The following is a 14,326-nucleotide window of genomic DNA, read 5'->3' as shown; positions in this document are numbered from 1 at the left end:
TGCTCATCTCTGTGTCTGTTGTCAGTGACAGCCTTGCATCTCCTCATGTTGGCCCCACCCAGCTGAGTGTGGCTTCCTTTTGCTGCTTTGCTCAGGAAACAAACAAACAAAAAAAAATTGTTCTTCTTTTCTGTGAGTCTAAAACCTTTAACCTGAAGAACCCTCCTCAAATACCACTGCCTTCTGGCTCAAAATCTGTCTTTCTTAAGATTCCTATGGTGCTTTTCTGCAGAATGTCCCAGTATGCCAGTGTTACCTGTATGATTGAGAATGCCTCATGTTCTGATCCTGCCTCTGTCTCCCAACTGTCTGGGTCATTTGAGGCAAATCCAGTTGCTCTCTGGGCCTCAGTGTATTCATATCTGTAAAATGAGGATAGACGATCTGAGGCCTGACATATTGTGGATGCCTCTCCATTTAGAAGGCAAACTCCAAGCAGGGAGGAAGTATAAAAAGAGGAGAAGCTTTGGGATTGAAGAGATCAATGTTTAATTACTGACTTTCTTTCTCCCCAGTGCTATGGACTTGAGCAAATTATTCGATCTTTCTGAACTTGTTTCTCCAACTATGAAGCAAATTAGCTGCTAGTATCTATCCCACAGGAATAATGTGAAATTGAGTAAGATGGAGTACATTAGACTGTGCAGTTTTTGTCAAAATCAGTTTCCCTTTTTAGTCATCAGATGAAGCTTTATATCATTATAACGCATGAAGGAAGCAGAGTTGCCTTTATTTTAAGACCAACAGCTGCTTCAGAGAAAGATTTTCTCACTGCTCATCCCTGAGTGCCAGCATTGTGGGACCACCTTCTGTGGAACTACAGGGAATAGAAATCCTAATGGGTTTAGAGATAATGTGGTAGACTAGTGTAACATTAGAAGGAAATATTTAAATCTTTGTGTATTTTTACCAATAATGGGATAATAATAGGAAGTAGATAAGGTCTCATTTTTTCGTTGCAGATGGACACAATATCTTTTTTTTTTTTTTAAAGAATTCATTTTCTTTTTTTTTTTTTTAAACAGAGCGTGAGAGAGGAGAGAGAGAGAATTTTTAATATTTATTTTTCAGTTCTCGGTGGACACAACATCTTTGTTGGTATGTGGTGCTGAGGATCGAACCCGGGTCGCACGCATACCAGGCGAGTGCGCTACCGCTTGAGCCACATCCCCAGCCCCCACAATATCTTTTTTTATTTTTATGTGATGCTGAGGATCGAACCCAGTGCCTCACATGTGCAAGGCAAGTGCTCTGCCTCTGAGCTAAAGCCCCAGCCCAAGATCTCATTTTTAAGAAGCTTAATTTTACTCTGCCTTTCTTTGCCCTGAAGAGACAAATTCTCTTCCCATTCCAGTAGAGAGTATCCTGGAGAGATCATTATAGGGTTTGTTGACTCATAAGAGCACGAGGGACTTTTAGAAAAATCCAAGTGTGTCTGAGTATGCTAGTAAAGAGAGTGCTATATTTAAAATGTCAGTTTGAATTCACAAGCTGCTTAAAATTATATATGTATGTGTAGTTTTCCTTGCTCTTTTTCTGGTACCAACTAGTGATTTTACAATTCACAAGGAAGAACTAATACTTCAGAATGTTATCCTCCTTGCCAAAAGGACCCAGGGCTCCCTGCAGAGCAGCAGCTAACAGCCACCTAGAAATTATCAGCCTCCTTGGATAATCTCAGTAGCTTTGTTGAGCAGGTCTCTCTCTGACTTACCAGTGCAGTCACTGTGTTCTGCTGTTGAATAGGGCTTGAGAAAAGGCTTGCTTCTTTGGAGAGAGCTCTCCAGCAGAGGAAAGGTTCCCAGCATTCCCAATTTACCTTATTTTTTTCCAGTGTTGGCGATCAAATCCAGGGTTTTACACATACTTGGCAGTCACTCTACCACTGAGCTATCCTCCCATACTCCCAATCTATCTTTATAGATGTAACATCTTTTTTTTTTTTTAGAGAGGAGAGAAAGAGAGAGAATTTTTTCATATTTATTTTTTAGTTTTTCGGCGGACACAACATATTTTTTTGTTTGTTTGTATGTGGTGCTGAGGATTGAACCCAGGCCGCACGCATGCCAGGCGAGCGCACTACCACTTGAGCCACATCCCCAGCCCCAAGATGTAACATCTTAACAATACTGATAAGGTGACCTAGGCTAAAAGTGTTCTTCTGGAAAGCAGAGTGTTGAAAACTTACATAGATCTACTCTCAAGATATGTACAGTAAGACTTACAAGTTAAGCTATCTAGCACAATGACTTCTTCAGTAAGGCTGGAGGCCTTGACAGTCCACTGCCATCAGAGTGGTAAATAGAATTCAGTAGGTCTTTTTCCAGTGAGATTTAGGAGGCATGTTGAACCTTGATGTGGATCTGTTTTCCAGGCTACAGATCACACACAGCAGGTTACTAAGGCTCTTGTTATTGTGACTGAAAGGCCTCAACATATTTCACTAATACTCAGTAATAATTTAATAAATTGTTCTCTGATATTTGATCATTGGTGACTACTGGGCAGTGTGGACTCACCTATTAATATATCAAAAGGAAATATGAGCATCCTGGATAGCATATTAGTTTATTTTTTTATGTTCCTTCTTTGTTGATTCTCTGTGGTATGGGCAGAAGAAATATTGAGTCTATAAGACTTTCCAGACTTTTGATCAATAAAATGTACTGTCCTGTTACCAAAAATGATGTGGAGTCTCAAATCTGAAGATGAAATCTTGATTCTAGCTAATGAGGAACATAGCTGGGCATCCTTTTATCTACTTGAGAGCATATGTACAGTAAGACTTAAAAGTTATTCATTTTCAGGCTGGGGTTGTGGCTCAGCAGTAGAGCGCTCTACCTAGCACATGCAAGACCCTGGATTCCATCATCAGCACCACATAAAAATAAACAAGTAAAATAAACGTATTGTGTCCAACTACAACTAAAAAATAAATATATTTTTTTAAAAAGTTATTTGTTTTCCTCTGGGATAAGTTAGCCTAGATACATAATACTAGCTGTATTCAAAAATAAATAAATAAATAAATCCTAAATCTTCCCTCTTTGAGGATCGTGAACTCTCTTGGCTTTTGTTATGCTTAATGTTTCTATTAGCAATGAACATTATTCTCTTGCTCCATTTTTATGCTCAGGTCATTCAGGGAGCCCTATTTCTTTGTCTTGAAAAAGATGTTCCCTACTCCCAGAATACAGGATCCACTCTCCCTTGTGCACTTCCATGGATGGCAACATCAGGATCTAAAATCCATAGAGGAATGATGCGTGTTTCTTGCTGTTCCTGTGGTGTCAGCTTAATGTAGCCAGTTTGTTCTTCAATGAGTGCATCAGGCAAATGTTTTTAAAGCTGAAAATCTTGATTAAAATGAATTGTTTGGTTGCTTTTTAGTTAATAGCAAAATTATATACACATTTATACTTAAAACTACTAGATGAATGAAAGATACAACGTTATAGTTGCCTTTGGGCCCGCCCTTTGAATATATTTTCTCCAATGTTTAACAGATCACTTTTTTCTTGAGTAATAATTTCTGAATAAAACTTAGTTCAGCTGCACTTGACTAATGTAGCTATATAAACTCCAAGGACTTAGTTGTATAGCTTAAGCATTAGTTCCAGGGAATTAATATTTTAGTCTGACAGTTCTTAATTTATGGCAGCTTTAACTATAGAACCTTATTTGTGGTTTTAGCTCTTGATGGATAAATTTTTTATTAAAAATAATAATAAAGTTCTTTATTAAATGGTGGGGGAAAATATAAGTATTTTGAGATAATAGGGTGTTTTTTGTTGTGTTTTGTTTTTGGTCCAGTATCTTTGTGGTGCACCTGCAGTGACCCAGTGTATGATTATATATTAAAGATTCCTGTATGCAATAAAAAAAAACTTCCTGTCGTGAGCAATTTAGAAAGACTCTGTCTCAAAATAAAAAATAAAAGAAGGGCTGGAGTTGCAGCTCAGTGGTAAAGCACCCCTGGGCTCAATCCTTAGTACCATTAAAAAAGAAAATAACTGGGCTGGGTTGTGGCTTAGTGGTAGAGTTCTTGCCTAGCATGTGTGAGGCACTGGGTTCAATTCTCAGCACCACCTATAAATAAATGAATAAAATAAAGATCCATCAACATCTAAAAAAATTTAAAAATAGATAAATAAATAAAAATTTTAAAAAAAGAACCTCCTGTCAAACAGACTCATTTTATTCTTTGTAGAAGTAGAAACTACAGTTATTTTATTTGAATTTTATGCCTTAAGTGAACACTTATGTCAAATTGAGGGATCCTATATATGTGAATCTGTTATGGCCATATGTTCTGTTCCATTGTTCTGCTTATCCTCATACCACAATCATTCTCTTCACCCTGGCTTTATAATAAGACAATTTATGTTAGAGCTACTCTCCTTGGCATGTCTTTGAAGACTGCCTTTTGTTGTTTTGTTTTTTTGGTACCAGGGGCGCTCTACCACTGCATTACATAGCCCCAGCCCTTTTTAGTTTTGAGGCAGGGTCTTGCTAAATTGCTGAGGCTGGCCTTGAACTTGGGATCCTCTTGCCTCAGCCTCCTAAGCTCCTAACCACCACACCCAGCTGGACCTTTAAATTTAAAGGAAAATTATCTTCTTTCCGTATTATCTTCCAAACAGGGAATATGGTATATCTATCTATAGCACTGGTGCCTCAGATTTATAACAGGTAGTTTGAGTATCCACTTATTTAGATCGTCTTAGATGTTTTTCAGTAAAGTGTTTTTGATTCTATAATATTTTTTATTGATAGTTGCAACCCAAGAAGAAAATTTTTTATAGAATTATTCCATCACTTAACATACTATTGGCTGTTTTATAGTCTCAATGAATTTTTATTATTTTCTTTATATAAATATCTCACATCTTTTATTAGATTTATGCCATGAATGTGCATTAGTTATATGTTGCTGTATAACAAATTGCTGCAAAAATAGCAGCTTACTGTGCATAAATCCTAGCAACTTGGGATGCTGAGGCAGGAAAATCGCAAGTTCAAAGCCAGCCTCTGCAATTTAGCAAGGCCCTAAGCAAGATAGCAAGACCCTGTCTCAAAATTAAAAATAAAAACGGCTGGGAAAGTGGTTCAGTGGTTTGGCACCCCTTGGTTCAATCCCTAATGCCAAAAGAAAAATAGCTTAAAACAACAACAAATAGTTATTATTTATTTCACAATTTCTGTGGATCTAGAATTTAGGATGAGCTTAGCTAGCTAATTCCAGCTCACAGATTTGAGAGTTTGTAGTCCTTTATGTTAGCTGGGCTATAGTCCTCTGAAGGAGTAACTGGGCTGGAGGATTCCATTACAAAACAGATGATTCACGTGGCCCACAGATCAGGCTCAGCTGCTGGCGGGGGAGTGGTGCCACTTGATGGTGGCTGCCTACTCCACAAAAGTGATCCACTAGAGCAAGGCAGAAGTCACGGTGACTTTTATGATCTAACCTGAGAAGTCACACTCCACCACGATATCCTAATGTTTATGTACAGGTCAGGCCCATTTCCCTGTAGGAGGGGATTGTACAAAGGTACAAATACCAAGAGGCAGGAATCACTGGGGACCATTTTGCAGGTTGACTACCCTAGGTGCTATTTTAAGTAGTTTATTTTTATCTCATTTTCTGGTCATTGCTTTTGTAATCTTTTTCCTTTTTGTGGCATTTAATGCTTGAATCCAGTAGTCTTATTAACTTATTATTCTATTAATTTGGGAATTCTTTTGGAATTTTCTAAGATAGTCTTCTCTAGATAGTGTTCCCTTTCCAATCTTCTACTCCTTTTATTTACTTTTCTTAACTGCACTGACTAGAACTGACAAACATAATGTCACAGTCATCTGCAAATAATGATTTTATTTCTTAATCTTTTTGTTTGTTGGTTGGTTTTGTGCTGAGGAGTAAACATGGGTCTTCATGAATGCTAAGCAGTTGCTCTACTACTGAGCTACACCCTCAGGCCTTTTCCTACATTTATTTTATCTTGTTTTACTGACTACAGCCTTCTAGCAATGTTGAATAAAAACAGGGATAGAATCTTTTCTTATTCATGTTTTTTTTTTAATGTTTTAGTTGTAGATGGACACAATACCTTTATTTGATTGATTTGGTGTTTTTTTTTTTTTTTTTATGTGGTGCTAAGGATCGAACACAGTGCTTCCATATAGGCAGGCGCTCTACCACTGAGCTACAACCCCAGCCCTTCCTTATTCATGATTTTAAGGACATTTATGTGTTATGAGTTTTTAATAGACATCCTTATGAACTTCATATTTTTCCTATTCCTAGTTTGATAAAAAGTTTTAAATCATTCAGTGGATATTGAATTCTATCAAATGTTTTTTCTACATGTTTCTCATGTTATTTTTCTCCTTTAATCTGTTAAGGGGAGTTCCTTTGTTTTTTGTTTAGTTTTCATGTTGAAGCAGTCTTATGTTTCTGAGTACTAGCAGCCACTTCAGCATAGTTCAGGCCGAGGGACAGCACCAGGTGAGGGCTCAAGGTTCCCTGTAAGCAGTGATTCCTGAAGTGGGCCAGGTCCCAGCCAGGCACGGAAGCTCTTGGCAGAATGTGTGATTCTCCATTTCATACATACCAGTTGTGCGTCCAAGCTGAGAGTATGATTTGCTAGAACGATGCAGAGTACAGCATATAAGGATGCGACTGTACACTGTTGCGCATCAGTGTTTCCCCATTTGTAAAAGCATCTCATATGTTGTGCATATGAGGGAAAAGAAAACAACACACAACAGTCAAGGCACATCTGGCATGGATGAGCAGCAGTCAAGAAGGCCCAGGTGGGGTTGTAAGCAGTCATTCATTCACTCTTTAAGTATTAACAGTCTGACATCTGTCCAGAAGTTTGTTGTCTGGGAGCAGTGGCTTGGCCTCTAGAAGCCCAGAATGCCTATAGACTCTGTTTCGGGTGGCTGGTCCAAATGAACTTAGAACTACAGTTCACACAAGGAACAACACTCATGTCTCTTGAGTTTTCCACCTCTTGTAAACCATATTACTGACACAGACAAGCTCCTTTAAAAGGAATAGCTACTAGACAACATAACAGGTTCCCATCTCAAAGGGAAAAAAATTTGGGGGGCTGGTGTGTAGCTCAGAATATCTGCTTAGCATGCTTAAGGCCCTGGGTTTGATCCGTAGCATATTAAAAAAAAAAAAAAAAAAAAAAGAAGAAGAAGAAGAAGAAGAAGAAGAAAGAAGGTAACCAGGTGTGTCTTAGGAACTCTCTCAGTGTACTCCATTGAGTATGTTACCTTAATGATTCCTGTGCTAATGACATTTCTTAAACTGAGTCATTTTTTGTACTTCAACCTGATCAGACATCCCAAGTCTAGATTTTCTCCTTGCCAAGTACGGACAGAAGGGGGCTCTGACACTTTCAAACCTAAATACCATGTATGGCCTATATCTCTGAATAGGGGCCTAGTACATAAGCAATCATCTGTGCCTTCTTTTTCTGAGCAGATCCCGAATCAGCAAAGTGGAACTCTTCAGATCATTCCAGAAGCTGCTGAGCAGCATTTCAGAAGACAAGTGGCCAGACTCCCTCAGGTGACGCTGTTGACCCACATTTTTCATGTTTGGGAACATTTCTGTTTTGGTTTGGGCTTGTGAACAGCAGGAAGCTTTGGCAAGAATGGCGGTTCAGCAAGCCAGTTGGGCACTTAATTATTGACCACATGTTCTTCTGTACCCACAGCTCTGCCTGCAGAGAATGGGAATTTGGAAGGTTTGTGTCTGGTCTTGCTGAAGTGAACAAGGGGGACATTCTTGAGTCTTAAGTCATAGAAACAAAATCAATTTTTTTGCAGTGACCACAAACATAAAACAGGTGATAGAGATGTGGATTTTGTTTTGTTTTGTTTTGTTTTTGGTGATGTTTGGTGGAGATTGAAGCTAGGGCTAGGTAGGTGCTATACTGCTCTAGAAGATTTTGCACCATAGCCGTTTTCAGGAGCACAGTACACAGGTAAAGTTTCAGGTTGTCATATATATGGATCCCCACCCCTTAACTGTAGGAAATTGATCAAACAACTGAAATCAATGTCTGCTAAAAGAAGAACTTTTATGGGCTAGGATTGTGGCTCAGCAGTAGAGTGCTTGCCCAGCACGTGTGAGACCCTGAGTTTGATCCTCAGCACCACATAAAAATAAATAAACAAAGGTATTGTGTCCAGCTACAACTAAAAATGATATTTTTTTTAAAAAAGCAACTTTTCTCTGTGCTGTGACCAGCAAATAACTTGGGTCTCCTCAGATCTTGCCATAGAACAAAAGAGTAAAAACAGGATAAAAGTGAATTAATGAGACATGAACCTCTGCTTCTTTGGCCATAAGAGGAGTAGTTTCATTAATCATGTCATAAGATAGTTGAGAATATGTGAAATATTGCCTGTAAACCACTTGACTAAGACCTAGCTTATTATTGAGTTTTTATAACTGGTAACTAATTGTATTTGATAAAAATATTCTATGAGATACACATTAAAGAAATCATTAGTGCTGTGGCTGTGGCTTACTGGTAGAGCACTTGCCTAATGTGTGAAACACTGGATTCTATCCTCAGTACCACATAAAAAATAAATAAACAAAATAAGGGTATTGTGTTCAAATGTAACTAAAAATATTTTTAAAAAACATTATTCATATACTTATTCAAGAGGCTAAGAAACACCATTTAGGAGGGACTGCTATGGTGGAATATAGACTGGGCTCAGCTGCAAATATAAGGACAAGTAGAGACTTAAAGCCAAGGAGCAGGGGAAGGGATTGGTGGATGGAAATTACTAAGCAGAAACAACAAGACTAGTTGGGGAGTCTTCCTGGGCCTAACACACAGGAAGTTCTTGCTGAAGATAACAAGAGTGGGGTAAAGAGTTTAATTTTGGCGGTGATCTAATAGCAAGGGTGGTGGGAGATTTTTTTTGCTAAACTGACCCAGCAAAATTCTTGCTTAGAGAGCTAACTTGACTTAGAGGGCTAAGGGCAAAGCCTAATGTCAAGGACAGTCAAAAAAAGAACTCAAAGGATTCTGACTCAGTTTGGTCAAAGAGTCTGTCAGGCCAAATGCATTGCTGCAAACCTATAATCCCAGGAGGGGCAAGCAGATTGGAAGTTTAAAGACAGCCTGGGCAATTTAGTGAGACTGTCTTAAAATTTTAGAAAATTTTAGCTGGGTGCAGTAGTGCACGCATGTAATCCCAGCAGCTCAAGAGGCTGAAACAGGAGAATTGAGTTCAAAGCCAGCCTCAGTAACAGCGAGGTGCTAAGCAACTCAGTGAGACCCTGTCTCTAAATAAAATACAAAATGTGGTTCAGTGGTCGAGTGCCCCTGAGTTCAATCCGTGGTACCAAAAACAAAAAAAATTTTTTTTTAGAAAATTCTTTAGTAGTCAGAGGTGGCTAAGGGATTTGGGAAGAATGTTGTCTGGCAATATATAGGAAAATATGTATATGATAGGAGTTTTCCTTTTACAATAGTGGGGACTGAACCCAGGACTTCCTGCATGCTAAGGGAGCACTCTGCCACTGAGCTACATTTCCAGCCTTTTTTATATTTGAGACAGTTGCTCTGGGGAAGTACAGTGACATCCTTCTGTTTCTGGTCTCTCAATACAATTTCTCCAGCTACTTGGCCAGGTGTCTTGGGCCCCAAGGGTGAGTGGTTCCATGAGAACCTGTGTTGGTATGTGTGCATTAGGTTGCAGAAGTTGGACACCTACCAGGAGCATAAGGAGGCTGCATCTGCTTACCAGGAAGCCTGGAGCGCACTTCGGAAGCAAGCCTTTGCATCCTGGATCAGAAACCCACCAGACTATCACCAGTTTAAATGAGAAAGAGAAGTTTTTAGAAGATCTGCTGGTAGCAGGACTCTTCATGTTGACTGCCTCTTCCTTCATGCAGGATAATCCTTAAGCTTTTCTAATGGCTAAATTAAAAAAAAAAAAAAAAAAAAAAAACCTCCTCCCAGAGGACTGAACCTCATTTTGTATAATGTAGATGGAATCCAGAACATAGCAGTCTATACTTGACTGAGAGCTGAAGAAGCTCTTTGCTAAAATGGCATCTCACTGATGACCTGGGCATCTGAGTTCCATTGTATTTTATTGCTTCTCTACAATTCAAAATTAGAGTTTGGAACATGACGCTATAAAATCACTCTCCAGCAGCTCAGTTTTATGTGTTTCTACACTGATTCAGCAAGTATTTATTGGACTGAAATGATGTGTGCTATCTGAAGCCTTACAGCTCATCAGGCTTAGAGAACATGAATTTCGTATCCCCAGCCTCTCTACCTCTGGGGAGCCATCCTTTTCTCAGGCCTCAGCAGTCAGGCTTGGTTGAGGCTAACTGGACTCCGGGGCTCAGGAATGTGGGCCTGCTCTCGACGGCCCTGTTTTCAGCACTGTCAAGAAAGATTCTCTTTTGGTCAGAGGTGTGAGGGCTACCTAGTCTTGGAACTGTGGTGGCCGACTTTTCCTACCAAGTAGAGACAGCCAGGGGAGGAGGAAAGCAGCCAGGAGGACCAAGCTCTAGGGACATGATTTGGATGCCTGAAGCTAGCAGCCACTCTGGACCTCAGTTAGTGGCACAGATTCCTATTGTTTTGTTTTTTTTAATTTTTAATATTTATTTTTTAGTTCTCAGCAGACACAACATCTTTGTTGGTATGTGGTGCTGAGGATCGAATCCGGGCCACACGCACTCCAGGCGAGCACGCTACCAGTTGAGCCACATCCCCAGCCCCTGTATTCCTATTGTTTTGATTAAGCCTCTTGGCATTGGTTTTCTGACAGCTAAGAGTTCTGTCTAAAAGGCCACAAGTCCCTATAGTAAATCAGCAACAGACCTAGCAACCAATCCTGTTGGACTAACATCTTAGCTCTCAGCTTCTTCTCACCTTTAATAACATTGGACTGAAAATAACAGCTCTCTATGTTGGAGTCACTCAAGGTTGGCATTCTTAATAATTTTAAATATTTCTTAATAACAGCTTTATTGAGCTATAGTTCACATACCATAAAATTCACCTACTTAAAGTATACAAGTTAGTGATTTTTAGAATATCCACAGTTACACAGCCATCAACCGTAGAACATTTTGATCACCCCTATAAAAAAACTTCATGTTAGTTTTCAAGGACTTTCTTAGTAAAGTACCTACCACAAGCTGCATGGCTCCAACACAATAGAAATAATTCTGTCATATCTGAAATCTAGAAATCCAAAATCAGGTGTCAAAATTGAATGGGACTGGGCATGGTGGCACATGCCTGTAATCCTAGTGGCTCAGGAAGCTGAGACAGAAGGATTGTGAGCTCAAACCCAGCCTCAGCCAAAGCAAGGTGCCAAGCAACGAGTAAGGCCCTGTCTCTAGATAAAATACAAAAATAGGACTGGGGATGTGGCTCAGCGACCAGGTGCCCCTGAGTTCAATCCCCTGTACCCCTACCCTAAAATAAAAAAATTGAATGGGACTTATGTTCCCTCTAAACCTAGGAAGGATCCTTCCCTGCTTCTTCCTTGGCACTGCTGGCTCAAAACAGTCCTTGGCCGTCCTTGGCCTAGCTATTTTACTCCAGTTTCTGCCTCGGTCTTCACCTGCTCTCTTCCCTTTGTATACCTCTGTCTTTACCTGGCCCTGTAAGAACTCCAGTCATGTGAATTAGGGCCCATCCTAATTCACTCTGATTTCAGTGAACTACATCTGCAAAGACCTTATTTCCAGGTGTTCGCAGCCGCCGCTCTCTAATGCCAGGGCTGCCTCTAGCTCACCGAGCTCCAGCCGAAGGAGAAGGGGGGTAAGTAAGGAGGTCTTTCTACCATGGCTCGTACAAAGCTAGACTGCCCGCAAATCAACCGGTGGTAAAGCACCCAGGAAACAACTGGCTACAAAAGCCGCTCGTAAGAGTGCGCCCTGTACTGGAGGGGTGAAGAAACCTCATCGTTACAGGTCTGGTACTGTGGCACTCCGTGAAATTAGACGTTATCAGAAGTCCACTGAACTTCTGATTCGCAAACTCCCCTTCCAGCGTCTGGTGTGAGAAATTGCTCAGGACTTCAAAACAGATCTGCGCTTCCAGAGCGCAGCTATTGGTGCTTTGCAGGAGGCAAGTGAGGTCTATCTGGTTGGCCTTTTTGAAGACACCAACCTGTGTGCTATCCAAGCCAAACGTGTAACAATTATGCCAAAAGACATCCAACTAGCACGCCGCATATGTGGAGAACGTGCTTAAGAATTCACTATGATGGGAAACATTTCATTCTCAAAAAAAAATTTTTTTTTCCTCTTCTTCCTGTTATTGGTAGTTCTGAACGTTAGATATTTTTTTCCATGGGGTCAAAAGGTACCTAAGTATATGATTGCGAGTGGAAAAATAGGGGACAGAAATCAGGTATTGGCCGTTTTTTCATTTTCATTTGTGTGTGAATTTTTAATATAAATGCGGGATGTAAAGCATTAAGGCAAGTCAAAATGTTTCAGTGAACAGGTTTCAGCAGTTCAACTTTATAACAATTATAAATAAAACTCTTAAATTTTTCTGGACAATGCCAGCATTTGGATTTTTTAAAACAAGTAAATTTCTTATTGACGGCAAAAAAAAAAAAAAAAGACCTTATTTCCAAACAGAGTCAAATTCTGAGGTTCCAGATGGATGTGAAATTTGTGGGGGGATACTGTTCAACCTATTCAACCTAGTATAATACCTATTATCAGCCTGTCCTCATTTTTTCTGAACTCCCCAGCCCTATGGCAACCAATAATCTATTTTCTGTCTGTGATTTTGCCTGTTCTGAACATTACATGTAAATGGAATAAAACAACATGTGGTCTTTTGTGACTGGCTTCTTTCATTTAGCATAATGTTTTCAAGATTCATGTTGAAGTATGAATCAGTACTTTATTCCTTTTTATGAAATGTTTAGTTGTATGGATATATAATGTTTTTTTAAATTAGATCATTATTTGATGGACATTTGGATCATTTCTACTTTTGGCTCTTGTGAATAGTGCTTCTGTAAACATTCATGGACAAGTTTTGTTTGTTTGTTTTTGGTACCAGGGTTTGAACTCATGGGTACTTAACCACTGAGCCACATCCCTAGCCCTATTTTGAATTGTATTTAGAGACAGGGTCTCACTGAGTTAGTTGCTTAGCAACTCACAGTTGTTGAGGCTGGCTTTGAACTCTTGATTCTCCTGTCTCAGCCTCCCAAGCCACTGGGATTACAGGTGTGCACCACTGTACCCGGCTCATAGATAAGTTTTTGTGTGAATATATATTCTTAATTATAATTTTTAATTATAGGAGAAATACTTTTTTTTTTTTTCATACTGAGGATTGAACCCAGGGCCTTGTGCATGCAAGGCAAGCACTCTATCAATTGTCCCCAGCCCAGGAGTAATACATTTTTGACACAATAAATCTTTTTTTTTTTTTTACAATAAATCATAATTGATTTTTTTCCATAATAAATCCTTTTAGATAGCTAGTAAGAAAGGCAAAAACACCACTACCTGAAGGCTAGGCTCTGCAGTATTCTGCTTTAATCCGGGGGATTCTTTTTCCTGACAGCAAACCCACACTATAACAGCAGGTATCCACCTGGGCAGGAGCTTTTACCCACCGTCTTTTTTTTTTTTTGTACCAGGGATTGTACCCAGGGGCACTTAACCACTGGGCCATATCCTCTGCCCCCTTTTTTTGAGACAGTCTCGCTAAGTTGCTTAAGGCCTTGATAAGTTGGTGAGACTATTCTTGAACTTGTGATCCTCCTGACTCGGTCTCCTAATTTGCTGGGATTACAGGAGTGTGCTATCACACCTCGCCAGAAACTTTTAAAGAGGCACATATAGAATAGTGTGATGGGTCCCCAAGAATGTATTACTCAGACTTAACAAACAAACAAACATCCGCTATAGGCTAATGGCAGAATACCTAAGACAGGCCACCTATCTCTGAAGCCTCCATGTCTGGCAATGGCATTAGGCAAGCACAGGCATAATGTCCATATGGGAAAAAGCTCAAAGGACAACACACTGTTTATTGTTATGAGTATTGATTTGTCCAAATTAGGATCAAAACAAGGCCTACCCAGGGTATTTGATATGTCTTTTAAAGAATCCATAACTCGGGGCTGGGGATGTGGCTCAAGCGGTAGCGCGCTCGCTTGGCATGCGTGCGGCCCGGGTTCGATCCTCAGCACCACATACAAACAAAGATGTTGTGTCTGCCAATAACTAAAAAATAAATAAATATTTAAAAAAAAAAGAATCCATAACTCTATA

General features: G+C 39.7%; 1 protein-coding gene and 1 pseudogene across 8 annotated transcripts in view; both read left to right on the top strand.

Annotated features, from left to right (window-relative positions):
* Positions 1–14,326, top strand: part of Adat1 (adenosine deaminase tRNA specific 1) — a 35,847-nt gene that overhangs the window by 14,786 nt on the left and 6,735 nt on the right. For 6 of the 8 annotated variants that reach the window (XM_021721745.3, XM_078032693.1, XM_078032696.1 and 3 more), the window contains one exon: positions 7,502–7,588. In XM_021721745.3, coding sequence (XP_021577420.1) covers positions 7,502–7,588 — 87 coding nt within the window. Of the gene's footprint in view, positions 1–7,501; positions 7,589–7,736; positions 9,484–9,737; positions 12,879–14,326 lie in introns of those variants that run through there. The other 2 variants (XM_013365634.4, XM_078032695.1) reach the window with 2 other exon arrangements.
* Positions 10,305–12,878, top strand: LOC144371077 (histone H3.3A-like; annotated as a pseudogene).

The sequence above is a fragment of the Ictidomys tridecemlineatus genome, chromosome 15, assembly GCF_052094955.1.
Source record: "Ictidomys tridecemlineatus isolate mIctTri1 chromosome 15, mIctTri1.hap1, whole genome shotgun sequence".
NCBI classification, from domain to species: domain Eukaryota; kingdom Metazoa; phylum Chordata; class Mammalia; order Rodentia; family Sciuridae; genus Ictidomys; species Ictidomys tridecemlineatus.
Note: the sequence above shows the minus strand (reverse complement) of the source record. Positions and strands in the feature narration are given on the sequence as shown.